At 39.9% G+C, this 15,012-nt stretch overlaps 1 protein-coding gene across 2 annotated transcripts in view; it reads right to left on the bottom strand.

Moving 5' to 3' along the window:
• CENPF (centromere protein F) overlaps nt 1-14,548 on the bottom strand; it is a 37,267-nt gene extending 22,719 nt beyond the window's left edge. Inside the window, exons 1-8 of one of the 2 annotated variants that reach the window (XM_081185940.1) lie at nt 14,392-14,548; nt 10,868-11,047; nt 10,046-10,242; nt 9,683-9,792; nt 5,470-5,567; nt 4,854-5,145; nt 2,982-3,184; nt 1,640-1,765 (exon numbers count right to left, since the gene is read on the bottom strand). In XM_081185940.1, coding sequence (XP_081042066.1) covers nt 1,640-1,765; nt 2,982-3,184; nt 4,854-5,145; nt 5,470-5,567; nt 9,683-9,792; nt 10,046-10,242; nt 10,868-11,029 — 1,188 coding nt within the window. In that variant the 5' untranslated portion in view covers nt 11,030-11,047; nt 14,392-14,548. Of the gene's footprint in view, nt 1-1,639; nt 1,766-2,981; nt 3,185-4,853; nt 5,146-5,469; nt 5,568-9,682; nt 9,793-10,045; nt 10,243-10,867; nt 11,064-14,391 lie in introns of both variants that reach the window. The other variant, XM_081185939.1, reaches the window with a different exon arrangement.
• Between the last annotated feature and the right edge of the window lie 464 nt (nt 14,549-15,012).

A 15,012-nucleotide genomic window follows, 5' to 3' on the forward strand; every position in this document is an offset into this window, starting at 1 on the left:
GCCTTTTACGAAGAAGGGAACAATGAGGAAATTGGAATATATAGATATTTTCTACTGTTCCACTTCAGTCTTTTTCATAATGATTTCGTTGACAAGAAGGGTGGGAAGGATTCAATTGCATATGCAATTCACTGAATCGCATCTATGGCCTGTAAAACTAGTACCATCAGCCCAGTGGGGCTTTAGAGACTTAGTTTTTCTTGAACAGCTGCCCTCCTATGGCAAATTGCTTTGGAAACCAGAAGAGTTTCAAAAGCAGCTTGTGACATGGCATGAAGGTTAGGAGTTCAAAGGAAAAAAAGGGGGAAAGGCAAAAACTCCACTGAAATTGCACATCCTGCATGTTAGCGTAAGTAGATGTGCGGATCCTAGCCTAAGTAGGCAACGTTGGAGGACGTAGGAGAGAAATCAAATGTATCTGCTGGTATGCAACTTGTGGCAGGAAATCTGGGGCTGGAATGAAAGAAATATTAAGGAGCAGGGCAGATTAAAGCTGCAATCCTATGCACTTATTTAGAAGGTAAAAAGAAGCATTTTTTCCATGGACTGAAATGGGAATATATATTTCTAATTTACTGCTGGTCTTCATTCTTAAAAGAAATGCAAATCTTCTTTAAACCTTGATGGTCCTCGTATTTCGAAAGATGCCCAAGAAATCAAGAAACAAGCCGGTGAACTTGCTTCCGTTCATTGCCAGTGATATGTGTGAAGACCACCACTGCATGCCAACTTCTCTGGATTACGCCCTTTTGTCTCCCATCCCATCCCAAGGATCAAGCAACAACCCCAAACATTTTATTTTCCTTACCAAAGGAGAAAAGGAAAGATTTTTCTAAACCAATTTGGCCAGACCTTTGTGTAAGCAATTTCCTTTGCAACTGTGCAAAGTACATTAGAAGTTATGTTCACTACAAAAGCTGCAGTCTTATGTGCACACAGCCTGGGAGTAACTCCCACTCAACTGAATGGGGCTTTACTTCTGAGCAGACATGAAAATGGATTGTGCTGTGGTGGCGATCACACAGGGTCCCCGGACGTTTGACAGTCTATTGATCCCTGTGCCACCACTGTGCTCGCTTCCCCGCTGCCACCAACCCGTTTCTCTCGGGTACACACTGAGTCCAGACAGTTGTTAACATTAAACCAAATAAACAAGTTTATTTTATATGCATTAACAAGTTTATGGTTTCAGATAATTTTTCTTGTCAGTTTCTTAACCTTAGTTTCTTTACCGGCCTATACCTTCCTAATACCTTCTAACTGATTATCCCAACTGTTTAACTGACTCCTCTTAACAAATTCTCTCTCTCACATCAAACTAGCCCAACCCACAGACTTATCCTCCCTCTCCCTTCTCTAACTCCAGATTGACTTCTTAACAACTCTAATTCAGCTCCTCCCCTTGGGTTCCTATTGGTTAATCATTTCACACTTAGTTAACCCTTTCTTTATGACCCAGTATGATGTCACACACCTAGGAGGACAAACGCCACAGCTGTAAGTAAGGCTGTTCTCCTGTGGATGTGGGCTGATGGAAGTGCGATGCAGGACTGAACATTAGCAGGATCCTTCCAGGGACCCATGGGCTCCCCCAACCCCCCTTTTCACTTGTGAAAATTTCCCCCTTCCCTGGCTTTACCTCCTGGTACTCTTTCTCCTTCTCTTTCATTTTCTGTTGCAAAGAGTGCTGGGCTCTTTCAAAATTTTGTCTCTGGCAGTTCAGCTCCTCTGAAAGCCTTTTCACCTTTTCTTCGGATGCAGTATGCTACAAAATGAGTAATTTAAATATCACAAGGGTTAGACGTATCTGGAACTAATATGAACTGAATTAAATTATAGCCGGAAGGGGGGAAACCAGTAGAGTATCTTAGAATAAAACAAATAAGAATGAATGGTTTATAGATGAATAATTGTGAAGCATGAGGTAAGGAAGCTGTCACCCTCACAGAGCAATGGGAAAGACTACGTTTCACCTGCTCAGGTAGGATTGCTGATGTTAAAATGCTTTTTTCCTAGTTCTTACTAGCAAAGACAACAACTCAATAGATATAGCCATAACTTATTTCAGTATATGGCATAATGGAAGACTTAAAATTAGGGCCAGGATTTTATTTTATTTTTTGGTTGGTTGGGGAGAGAGAGAGAGAGAGAGAGAGAGAGAGAGAGAGAGAGAGAGAGAGAGAGTTGGCCAGTCAATCCCAAATTTAAAATCATATTAGGCAGCAAACTAGATTAATTAGATGGTAGACTGGACAACAAAGTTGAATTCCACCACATCAGGCTTGCATAGGCAATGTCGGGAGGGTGGTTCCATGGTTCTGCTCCACAACAACCAGTACCGAGGTCCACTGAAAAGCATTGCTTCAGCAGATATCCAGTTCTGGGCACCACAGTTCAAGAAGGACACTGACAAACTGGAACGTGTCCAGAGGAGGGCAACCAAAATGGTAAAAGGCCTGGAAATGATGCCTTATGAGGAACGGCTAAGGGAGCTGGGCCTGTTTAGCCTGGAGAAGAGGAGGTTAAGGAGTGATATGATAGCCATGTTCAAATATATAAAAGGATGTCACATAGAGGAGGGAGAAAGGTTGTTTTCTGCTGCTCCAGAGAAGCGGACACGGAGCAATGGATCCAAACTACAAGAAAGAAGATTCCACCTAAACATTAGGAAGAACTTCCTGACAGTAAGAGCTGTTCGACAGTGGAATTTGCTGCCAAGGAGTGTGGTGGAGTCTCCTTCTTTGTAGGTCTTTAAGCAGAGGCTTGACAACCATATGTCAGGAGTACTCTGATGGTGTTTCCTGCTTGGCAGGGGGTTGGACTCAATGGCCCTTGTGGTCTCTTCCAACTCTATGATTCTATGATTCTAAGATTATATGAATGTCTCTCCAATATCAGATCCACAAAAGTATTCAGTGAGCATTGTGCATGCATGTAGGAAATGCCTCTTAAAAAGTCTAAGATTTAAGAAAGCACCTTACCTGATTCGTGGTCTGGTCAAGTTGTGCGTTAATTCTAGTTACTTCGTTTCTACTCTTGTTCAGAGCTTTATCTTTTTCTGTCAACTCCATTTTTATATGTTCCAGCTGCAGCTTAGTTTCCTGAAGTTTAGCCGTGGTTGATTTCAAATCCTGTGTTTGAATCTGCAGGTTACGTTCCAGTTCTTGAATCCTGGATCTTAACTCTGCATATACACAAAAGTGTGAATAATATAGTGTTGCTTCATATACCTTGGACAGAGTTTGCTTGCTTCTCTACAGGGAGATATCGAAATCATCTCTGCATACGAGTTTGTAAAATGCATTGTTAGCTTAGCTTTGTAAACACATCTGCCGTGAAACCCTCTTAAAAAATCATACTTAAATTCTGGCATAATATAGCTATGAGTGATTGGGAATGATTATGGGAAAAAAGATATTAGGTTCACTTTTATGTTGTAATTTAAGAGAAAATATAATGAAAATGCAATACAGGTGGCACTTAACCCCGGTCAAATTGGGAAAGATATATAAAAATAATACAAATATGTCTTGGAGGTGTAAAGAAGGACTAGGAACATTTATCCACATGTGGTGGGAGTGCAAGAAAATAAGAGAATTTTGGGAGGTTATTTACAATGAAATTTTAAAAAATGTTTAAATTCTCCATTAACAAAAAACCTGAAGCTCTTTTACTTGGTATTATGCCATGAGAAATTACAAAAACTGCCCGACCCATATTTATATACATGACCACCGCAGCTAGGATTCTAATAGCCAAAAATTGGAACAGCAATAGCATTCCCACAAAAATTGACTAGTTAGTAAAAATGATGGAGTACTCACAGCTTGCAAATTATCTGGGAGATTAAGAGGAAACACCATACAAAGAGTCAATAAAGATTGGTCAATATTTAAAGACTATCTCAAAATTTATATAGAAAATACGAATGTCCTGACAGATATATAAATAAATCTAATAAACAGAGAAGTTAGACGAGAGAAAAGATGTAATTATTACAAAAGAAAAACAAAATAAACTATGAAATGTGCATAGATTTAATGAGTGACAAAATTACACAGTGAGACTGGCTGGAAGTCAATAATCACAGTATGTTCGCATCTTGGTTGGTTGGTAGGTAGGTAGAAGGGGAGGTGAAGATCAGGTATGTGTTCTATGTTTTGTATGTAATATATGTAAGGTAATGTTAAGTATACAGTGGTACCTCAGGTTACATATGCTTCAGGTTACATATGCTTCAGGTTACAGACTCCGCTAACCCAGAAATAGTACCTCGGGTTAAGAACTTTGCTTCAGGATGAGAACAGAAATCGTGCTCCAGTGGCGCGGCAGCAGCGGGAGGCCCCATTAGCTAAAGTGGTGCTTCAGGTTAAGAACAGTTTCAGGTTAAGAACGGACTTCCGGAACGAATTAAGTACTTAACCCGAGGTACCACTGTATATTGTTTTGTAATGTATTGATATTTATAATAAAATGGGGAGGGGAAATACTTAAATTCTTTGGAGTTCTCTAGATAGAATAATGATGATGATGATGATGATGATGTTTGCAGGACACCTTTTAATGTCCTGTTCTTGGGCAAGCATGTAACTCAGGGATGCAGAACCTGTAGATCCCCAGATATAGTTGGACTCCAACTCCCATCATACCCAACTCGTGGCAGGGCTAATGGAATCCAACATCTGGAGGCCCACAGGTTCTCCATCACTGATGCAAGCATTTGCAATCTGGAATGAGCACTACTATGCCACTGTAGTGCCAGCATTGCAAGGACATCAGTTGCATTGTGTTGCAGGAGACTAACTGCAAAGTTCAAGAACGAGTTCAAGTTTGTTATGATATTTGCGAGATACCTTGGTTCTGGATTTTCATCTTGTCAGTGAATGAAGAGTCCTTGCAACTGTCTGAGACGCTGCTGGTGAACTCTTTCTTTGCCGATCTCCAGTCTTTGTGACTAGGAGTTGTCCCAGATTCCCAAGGAAAATGCGATGGCATTGACCCGCTGCTCACAGGAGTTTCTTGACTACTGGATAAAGGCCGGCTTGGCGTTTTCTCTTGTTGCCATGAGAACACAGAGGAGGAAGCCTGTTGCCGGGCAATTTCTCTGCGACTTATAGTACTTTCAGGATGCGAGGGGATTGTTTTCTTTTAAAAACAAAAGAAGAGAGGGGAAAAATGCTTACCTAATTGGACTGGCCTCAATACAGAAGATTCTTCAGAGAAAAAGAATTGACTACTGAGAGCTGGAACAAACAACAGAGGTCACTCTCTAGCATACTGTTTTTTATGAGGAGAATCAAAACCTCTACCCATTCATCATTCTTCAACCTGTATGACAGTTTTGCAATCTGAAAGTCAACTGTGGGCTGCTTCACTATTTTGTTTAGCTATCTTTTGGTTGAGAAACTCCACCTTTCCTATTCTGAACCAATTCTTTGTGTTAACAGCATTCTAAGCCTAGTTTCATACCATTACTTGACACTTCATGCTCTTCAGTTCAGCTTCCAACCTCCTCCTTTCTTCTGTTTCTTTGTTGTATTTTACTTGAAGCTCCTCAAACTTTGAATCTGTTCGTGAAAAATATACACATCTCAATAAGCTTGTGAAGCAAATGTTATACATCTGTGTGTGTCCTTATAAAAAGAACAAAGATACTGAAGTGTGATGTTTCTCAACATGGCATACTAGCAAATCATGCCATTCTGATGTAAGGAGCATCCTTTACAATACACAATGGCTCTGTCTGCATACAGAAGCAAGCTAAAGTACTTGGATTAAGAAACCAGAGCGTGGAAAAAGCAAGAGCTTCCTGACAACTAGAAGAATGGCATCTTGTAAACCAGAAGTTCAGAGGGATCGTTTGATCAAAGGTATACAGGTCGGAGCTAAACAGTACAAATTGAAAGCTTTTGCAGATGATTTAGTATTGACGTTACAGGAGCCAGAATCTAGTACTAAAAGAGTATTAGAATTGATTCAGGAATTTGGTCATGTGGCAGGATTTAAGTTGAACAAGTTAAAAACTAAGGTGCTTGAGAAAAATTTAACACCGATTGAGAGAGGTTTCAGAAGGAGACAGGTTTAACACTGGTTAAGAAAGTAAAATACCTGGGGGTTATTATGACCACTAAGAACTTAAACCTATTTAAAGATAACTATGAGAAATGTGAGAAATGTTGGTCAGAAGTGAAAAAGGACTTAGAGATATGGTCAAACTTGAAGCTTTCCTTGTTAGGTCAAATTGCTGTTATAAAGATGAATGTATTGCCAAGAATGTTATTTTTGTTTCAATCATTGCAAATCTTGGACAAAATGGACTGTTTCAAGAAGTGGCAGAGAGACATTTCTAGATTTGTCTGGCAGGGCAAGAAGCCCAGAATAAAAGTTAAAATATTAACTGATGCAAACGACAGAGGTGAATTTGCCCTGCCAGACATTAAACTTTATTATGAATCAACAGCATTCTGCTGGCTGAAAGAATGGCTGCTTCTTGAGAACACAGACATTTTGGATCTAGAAGGTTTTAATAACGTTTTTGGGTGGCATGCATATTTGTGGTATGACAAGGTTAAAGCACATAAAGCATTTAAAAACCATATTGTCAGAAGAGCATTGTTTAATGTCTGGACAAGATATAAAGACTTACTTGAAAATAAAACCCCAAGTTGGCTATCACCGATGGAGGCGAAGGCTCAGAAAAAACTCAATATGGAGGCCAAATGGCCAAAATATTGGGAAATTTTGGAACAAGAAGGAGACAAATTGAAATTGCAGAGTTTTGAGAAATTAAAAGATAAAGTGTGAGACTGGCTTCATTATTATCAGATAATGGAGGAATACAATTTGGACAAGAAAATTGGCTTCCGGGTGGAAAAATCAAAATTAGAAACAGAACTGTTAGAACCTAAAATTAAGATTTTGTCAAAGATGTATAACTTGCTGTTGAAATGGAATACTCAGGATGAAACGGTGAAATCTGCTATGATTAAATGGGCACAAGATGTTGGACATAACATTATGTTTGCTGACTGGGAACAGTTGTGGACCACAGGTATGAAATTTACGGCATGTATTGCCCTAAGAGAGAATATTATGAAAATGATATACAGGTGGTACATGACACCAGTCAAGCTTGCAAAAATTTATTATTTGCCCGATAATAAATGTTGGAAATGTAAAGAAAACGAAGGTACATTCTTTCAGCTTTGGTGGACGTGCCTAAAGGTTAAGGCTTTCTGGGAGATGATTTATAATGAAATAAAAAAGGTATTTAAATATACCTTTCTAAAGAAACCAGAGGCCTTCCTGTTGGGCATAGTCGGCCAATTGGTGCCAAAGAAGGATAGAACTTTCTTTATGTACGCTACAACAGCAGCAAGAATACTCATCGCAAAGTATTGGAAGACACAAGATCTACCCACCTTGGAAGAATGGCAGATGAAGGTGATGGACTACATGGAACTGGCAGAAATGACTGGCAGAATCCGAGACCAGGGAGAAGAGTCGGTGGAAGAAGATTGGGAAAAGTTTAAAGACTATTTACAGAAATATTGTAAAATTAATGAATGTTAGAATGATGTTGGATAGAAACTAAGTGGTCTCTAGCTGTAATGCTATAAGGGAATATGAGAAAATGGATTATTAATAGGTAAAAATTTAATGTTATAATATTTTAAGATTGAAGACTAGGATGAATAAAGAGGGGAGGGATTTGCTAAATTAACAAATTGAACTGGAAGACAGAAAAGGGAGGCGTGAGGAGGTCCAGGAAATAAGCAAATGAAAGATAAGTGACTGAAAGATTGAATTGTTTTTAACTATTTTTATTTTGTTTTTTTCTTTTTTTCTTTTTCCATTTTGTAATATTTTGAAAACCTTAATAAATATCTTTAAAAAAAAAAAAGTAAACCAGAAGTTCAGAATGTGTGGCCCTCCAAATATTGCTGGACTACAATTCCTCTCATCCCTGACCGTTGGTCATTCTGGCTAGGACTGATGGAAGGTACAGTCAAACAATTTCTAGAAGGCTGCAGATTCGCCATCCCTAGGGCAAACAAAGCAGGTGGTACCTCTAGTTATGAACTTAATTTGTTCCGGTACCACTAGTTATGAACTTAATCTGTTCTTAACCTGAAACCGTTCTTAACTAGAGGCGTGCTTTCGTAATGGGGGCTCTTGCTGCCGCTGCACCGCCGACACACGATTTCCGTTCTCATCCTGGGGCAAAGTTCTCAACTTGAGGTAACTCTTCCAGGTTAGCGGAGTTTGTAACCTGAGGCGTTTGTAACTCGATGTACCACTGTATAGAGGACGGTCTAGTGTTATGTCTGAACCTGGGGTTGTGGTTTGTTTTTCCGTAAGAAACCAACCATGAGTGGCTGGCTAACAAGTGGTACCTCAGGTTACAGACGCTTCAGTTTACAGACTCCGCTAACCCAGAAATAGTACCTCAGGTTAAGAACTTTGCTTCAGGATGCAAACAGAAATTGTACTCTGGAGGTGCGGCGGCAGAAGGGGACCCATTAACTAAAGTGGTACCTCAGGTTAAGAACAGTTTCAGGTTAAGAACGGACCTCCAGAACGAATTAAGTTCTTAACCCAAGGTACCACTGTACAGGCATAAGGCTAAGCTGTCCTCTTCTGGCTTGTTCATCCACTCACACCAGAGGAGGAACAAATCAGGGGCAACTGTTTATATGAACCAGCACAATATGGTGTATTGAGCAAAGAGCCCTGGATTACTAATTTTATGTTTGTTGAATTGTGTTAAGGAAAAAGAGTAACAAAGAACACTGATATCCAAGTGTTGCACATTTAACGATCGTCAGAATTATGCATGCAAAAGTGAGGAAGGATAGTTGGGAACGAGGAAAGATGGAAATATTTGACAGCAAAAAGCAGTTGTTAAGCTGGACATAATGTTAAGGAAACAAGGAAATTATAGAGAAAAACTGGAGTCTGGAGGCCGGTTGGGCAATACTGTACATAAAAAGAGCATTCAAAACACAAGATACTGGGATAGATTATATTATATGTTGATATGAAGAAACTAAAGATAAAATCTAAGTTTTAAGCATTATTTGTTACATTAATAAGGTTGGTTTTATTCATGTGGCATTTTGATAAAATCCGCAATATTACTGTAAATGGCTTTTTGATTTTCCAGGAAGTTTGAAAATGCTTATATGCACAATTATATATATATTTTAATAATAAAGGGTTTGCTTTTTAAGAACCTCGGTTTACCACTACATGTGAACACAGTCACTCTCTGGGCACTTTGCCCTCAATGTGAACGCAACACAATTAATATATACAGTGGTACCTCGGGTTACATACACTTCAGGTTACAGACGCTTCAGGTTACAGACTCCACTAACCCAGAAATAGTGCTTCAGGTTAAGAAATTTACTTCAGGATAAGACCAGAAATCGTGCTCCAGCGGTGCAGCGGCAGCAGGAGGCCCCGTTAGCTAAACTGGTGCTACAGGTTAAGAACAGTTTCAGGTTAAGAACGGACCTCCAGAACGAATTAAGTTCCTAACCCAAGGTACCACTGTAATATGGATGACAGTTGGCCATGTGGGCAGGATTGCACCATTGTTGACTTTTAAAAACATACCGGTACAAAAAACATCTAGGAATTCTATTCATAAAGTTCTTAAGATAAAAACAAAGCATACCATTGTGACTTGGTGTTGAAGGAGCAGCAAAGTTCTTCTGTGGTGTACTATTGAAAGATATATCTGCAGCAGCAAAAGTTTTCTGGCTTTTTTCTAGTTCGTATTTGTATCTATTTTTTAATAAAAAAATAAATAAAGGCATATAAAGTTACCTTAATAATAAGAAATGTAAGTTTGGATTCAGACTAAATCAGTTGAACTTAGGTCACATTAAAATCATTGGGACAAGTTAGCCATGATTTCGTTGTGATCCAAGCTCAAATAACTTACTTACATACTCACTTAGAAGCAAATTACCTTGCATCTAATAGAGCAAAGATGGCTAACCCCTGGTTGGGAGGAGCTCGGCTCGTAGAACCTCACCTTTTAAGTTCTTGTTCAAGCCTTTCAGTTTGTTTCTTGCTCGAGAGGAGTTGTCCTTCTTGAACGCTGACTTGTGTTTCTTTCACCTGAAGTTCATGAGAAAGTTTCTGCCTGGTTTTCTCTAGGCTGTCACAGAGTTCCATCAGGTTCTGGTTTTCTCTCTTCAGCGTCGCTCCTTCGTTTTTTTCATTTTCCACCTAATCGGAAGAGTACACAGCCACACCCGGTATGACTTGATGTAGGTTGCTTATTTAAAAGTTATGCTTTATTATCACATTTTTGTATTGCAGTAGATTGTTATAAGGTGTACATTCTTTGTTTTTTTTCAGCTTGTAAACCGTCTTGAGTATTGTAAGTTAGAAAGACGGTATACAAATTAAAAGTGATGAAGATGATGATTTTCACTGCTGTTCTGTGAAAAACCTCGTCAATCAGTTCTGGAGAAGAGTTACTATTTTTATTCGGACTGTTTTTCAATGGGATATCAACATAACATTGGAGAGGAATATGAAAAGTCTAAGTGTTAAACTAAAGCTAGCCAGTGTAGTGTCCTTGTACATAAATTATAGTGTCATCCTTTTTAAGTTGCCCCCAAGGATAATATATGACATTCATGGTGATTCTGGCTACTGTGGCTCTTCCCCTCTCAGCTTCTAGTCATTAAACTGGTCGAACAGTAAAAACTTGCTAGAAGCAGAAATACTACATATTTCCAGTATGTTCCTTTTAAATTGAAGCAATGAAAAAATTATGAGAATATACTAGCAATATCAGATTGTCCCCTAAATTGGTGCTATATTTATATCTATATAGTTATACTACCTTCTGCTTCTGCTTTTGCAAAGCAGCCTCCAGAGACTCCAGCTGAAACTGCCTTTGCTGCCGCTCTTTTTTGAGCTTCTCAAGTTGACTTTCAAGTTCTTGAATCTTGTGAAGGGCTCTTGTGGAAAGGCCTTCCTTCCACTCTTCCACAGCCCAGCTCATCTCGTCAGATTCCAACCCCTTAAGGAACAGAAGGCTTCACAAAGAGGGGGGGGGGGGGAGAAAAGAAAAATAATGACCTTAAAGGCATTGCCCTTTTGAGTGTCCACAAACATTTCTCTGCTAGGCTTTGCCAAGCTGGTGCCCTCTAAATGTTTCTAACTACAACTCCTATCAGCCCAAATTGTTGGAAGGGCACCAGGTTGGAAAAGGCTGGTCCATATGACTGAAATAAAGGATAGATTTTGTGTCTATGAGTCTTGTTCCTCAGTTATGTACTAATTTAGAAAGTGGGCAGAAGTCATTATAGGTGGAAGGAATATTTTACATATAGAAATGTTTTCTTTTATGTATGTTATTTGTTTTGTTATACTGTTGACTGGTGATATACCGTGTGTGTGTGTGCGTGTGTGTGTGTGTGTGTGTGTAAAAGAAAGTGGGCTGGTGACATGGGGCAGGGGTCTTACTTGTTCACTACAGAGACTACAGAGCCGAAGGCTGAGGTGAAAGGTGGTGCGTGGATAGAGCCCTCAGTTATTACTAATTTATATGCCACTTAACGTCAAAGCCAATTTTTAAGTAGTTTATACAAATAAAAACCAAGTACGCAAACATTTTTAAGTCATGCTGTAATCCTAACCTTCAGATGAGCGATATGGGGGAGATCAGGATGTGGTTGTGTGTTTTATTTTATTGTTTTGCCAATTGTTGTTGTTCTTTTCTTCTTTTTATTTTATTCTTCCCTATCTCACTTTTTCCTTCCCCCCCCCTTCTTTCTTTTGTTTTTCTCCTCCCTTTGGAGTTCTATATCTGGGGCCTTTATTAAGGTCCATAGACTGCAGAATCACTGAGGTAGTAGATGGTTTATGGAGGACCCTGATTGAGAAACAGGGAAAGGTTAGCCTCCCTGGGTGAGAGGCTGGGAGAAGAAAGGAAAGATCTCAGGTGAGAGCTGGGAAGAACTATTGTCCCCTGTGGGTGGTAAGGGCCATGAATTACTTTTAAGAGAGCACTCCATACTTTACTTATTCTGTTTGCATTTTCTGTAGTTGCAGTTTTATTATAGGAAAATCTTAATTTTATATATATATATATATATATATATATATATATATATATATATATATATATATATATATTAATGATGTGGTGTATCTCCCCAGCTGAAGAGGCCTCAAGCTGGCATGGATGACCTACCCTGGCAAATCTACTGATGGCAATTGAAGGGAAGCTCTGCTGCCCCTCTGATTAGGAGGGCAAAAAAGGGGGGATTGTCAAGGCAGGGAGTGAGCATGTTGGGGGCAAGCGGAGGGATAAACAAAGTTGTGCTGCACCCAAACTCCCTTAATTTCACTTGCCCCGTTCATAGAGCTCAGTGTAATTTACACCACCAAAAATGCAGGCATAATTAACACTCATCCAGAAGGAATTGACAGAAGGGCAGAAAATTAAGGTTTACACTGCTCCTCACAACCCCAATCCCCTGGCCAGGAACAGCTAAGATGCAGCTTAACTTGCAAAGGAGGCAGTGACTGTGATGACTGAGACAGACCTAGGTGAGTCGATCACCATCATATTTTGGCTGATCCACTATGCAGGTATGCCATTGCCAGGCACTATGTTTTTATGATCTTATATTGTTTTGATTATATATGTCAATGTATCTTTTTTGGTATTATGATTAATATTAATTACAATTATATCCTGCCCTTCATTACAAAGGTGCCCAGCGCCATTCTCCTCATGAGGGACTCAACACACTGTAAAAAGAAGCTGATGCTTCTTTTGCTCTGAATAAGGCAGCATGACCCACTAACCGATGGTCCCTTAGACAACTTCTAAAAGGGGATTTGACAAATTCATGGGAGATCAGCCTATCAATGGCTTCTAGTAGACATGATGTCTACACGGTTCACCCAGGATCAGAGGCACTATGACTTTCAACACCAGTCTCTAAACAGACTGGACAGATAGTTTCCCTTTCCACCAGCTCTCACTTGCCTACATGAATTTCCTGGTAACCTATGGCAACCAACCGAATAGTTCATTAGAAGGCAGAACAGATACATTTTTACTCTTAATGTAAAAATATATAATGAAGGCACCAGGCAAACTTCCCTGGGGAGAGCATGCCACAGATGGGGAGCCACTACAGAGAAGGCCTGTTCTTGTGTTGCCACCCTCTGAACCTCTCATGGAGGAGGCACATGAAGAAGGGCCTCAGATGATGAATGCAGAGTCTGGGACGGTTTATACGGAGAGAGGTGGACCTTGAGACATTGCGGTCCTGGCAGAAATGACTGGCAGAATCCGAGACCAGGAAAAGGAGACGGCGGAAGAAGATTGGAAGAAATTCAAGAACTATCTTAAGAAACATTGTAAAATCAATGAGTGTTAGAATGATGTGGTTTTAGAAATTAAATGGATTACAGCTGTAAAGATTAAGTTAAAAGAAAAGAAAGGTTAATAACTACATAAAAGTAAGGGTGAGGATTTGCTGAACTGAATATTTGAAATTGGAATGCAGAAAGGGAAGGTATGAGGAGGTCGGGGAAGTAAGTTTTAAGAAAATAAGGATTTGAAATTATGCTTGTTTTTTCTTGTATGTGTGTTTGTTTGAATTGTTGTGTTTGTTTATATAATTTGTGAAAATTTAATAAATATTTTTTTAAAAAAGAGAGAGACATTGCGGTCCTGGGCCATTTAAGGCTTATAGGTCAAAACCAGCACTTTGAATTGGGCCCAGATGCTAGTTTTATGTTCCTGGAATAACGAAGTGGCTTTTGATATGTAAAGAGCACTTACAAAAAACAAAACAAAACGCACAAGTCCTGCAAAATGCAACATTTTGAACCCTCCAAGAACTGTGTTTCCCAGACAGGTGGAGAGGGCCAGGGAGCAGTTTTCAATGGCTTCAAAATTTCCATTCATTTTAAATTTACACCTACCTGGAAGTAAGGCTGCAATTCTATTCCCCCGCTTACTTGAGAGGAAGCCCCACTGGATGCAACGAGAGTTTCTTATGAGCAGACATGTATTGAAGTGCGTGGTTAAGTCTTCCCTGCAACCCTCTTTCTTTCTTTTTAGAAATCTATTGAAGAACGTCAGTGCAAACGTATGCACTTCTACGGGGGAGTAAGCCCTATGGAACTTCATGAGGCTTAAACTTCTGAACATCAAATCAAATAGATAAATATCTATTTATTTATTTATTTATCTATCTATACATACATGCATGCATGCATACACACGATAAACAGATACATAAACTATACAACGAAAGCTGTGCATAATATAAAAATAATAATGCAAGACATATATTCCGTTCTGAGTCCATCCTTCACCTCCCAGATTCGCTCTCCTACCTTCGTTTCCCGCTGCAGCACCCAGGATCTCGCCTTCGCTTCTCATTCAGCGCTTACAGAGGATTCAAACCTGCCACCATCTCCCCAACGCAGGCGGTTAGCGGAGGACAAGCCAGGACGCCGATTGGCCAGCCCCGAACGTCAATCTCTTTCCTGCGTTCTTCAGTTGAGCCAATAGGGAATCACCGGCGGGTGTGACGACACCTCGCTTCTGAGTGGCGAGTTTGGGTTTCCTCTTCAAACATCATTGGCTGGGAGGGCGGAAAATAAAGGCGGGAGGCGACGTTGCGCTTTCTTTTTATCCAACAGCGAACGCGCCAAGAGTTCCTTTCAGAGTCGTGTCACAAAAGGCAACAAAGGAGTTATTGTAAAGCGAGGGTAGCCCGCGTCGTGGGTTCCCGCCAAACCTTCTGGACTACAACTCCCATCAGCCCCCGCGAGCATGGGGAATGGTCATGCGTAATGGGAGTTGTAGTCCACAAGATGAGGCGTGGTGAGATATGAGCCACCACAGGAATAAAGACTAACTAGTTTATAATGGCATTAACTCTCGTGGATTAGAGACAGTACTCACAAAAAGGCTGTGCGAGAAAGACAAGCATGGAGTTCATATACATGTTT

Source organism: Podarcis bocagei (assembly GCF_964188305.1).
Source record: "Podarcis bocagei genome assembly, chromosome: 3".
NCBI classification, from domain to species: domain Eukaryota; kingdom Metazoa; phylum Chordata; class Lepidosauria; order Squamata; family Lacertidae; genus Podarcis; species Podarcis bocagei.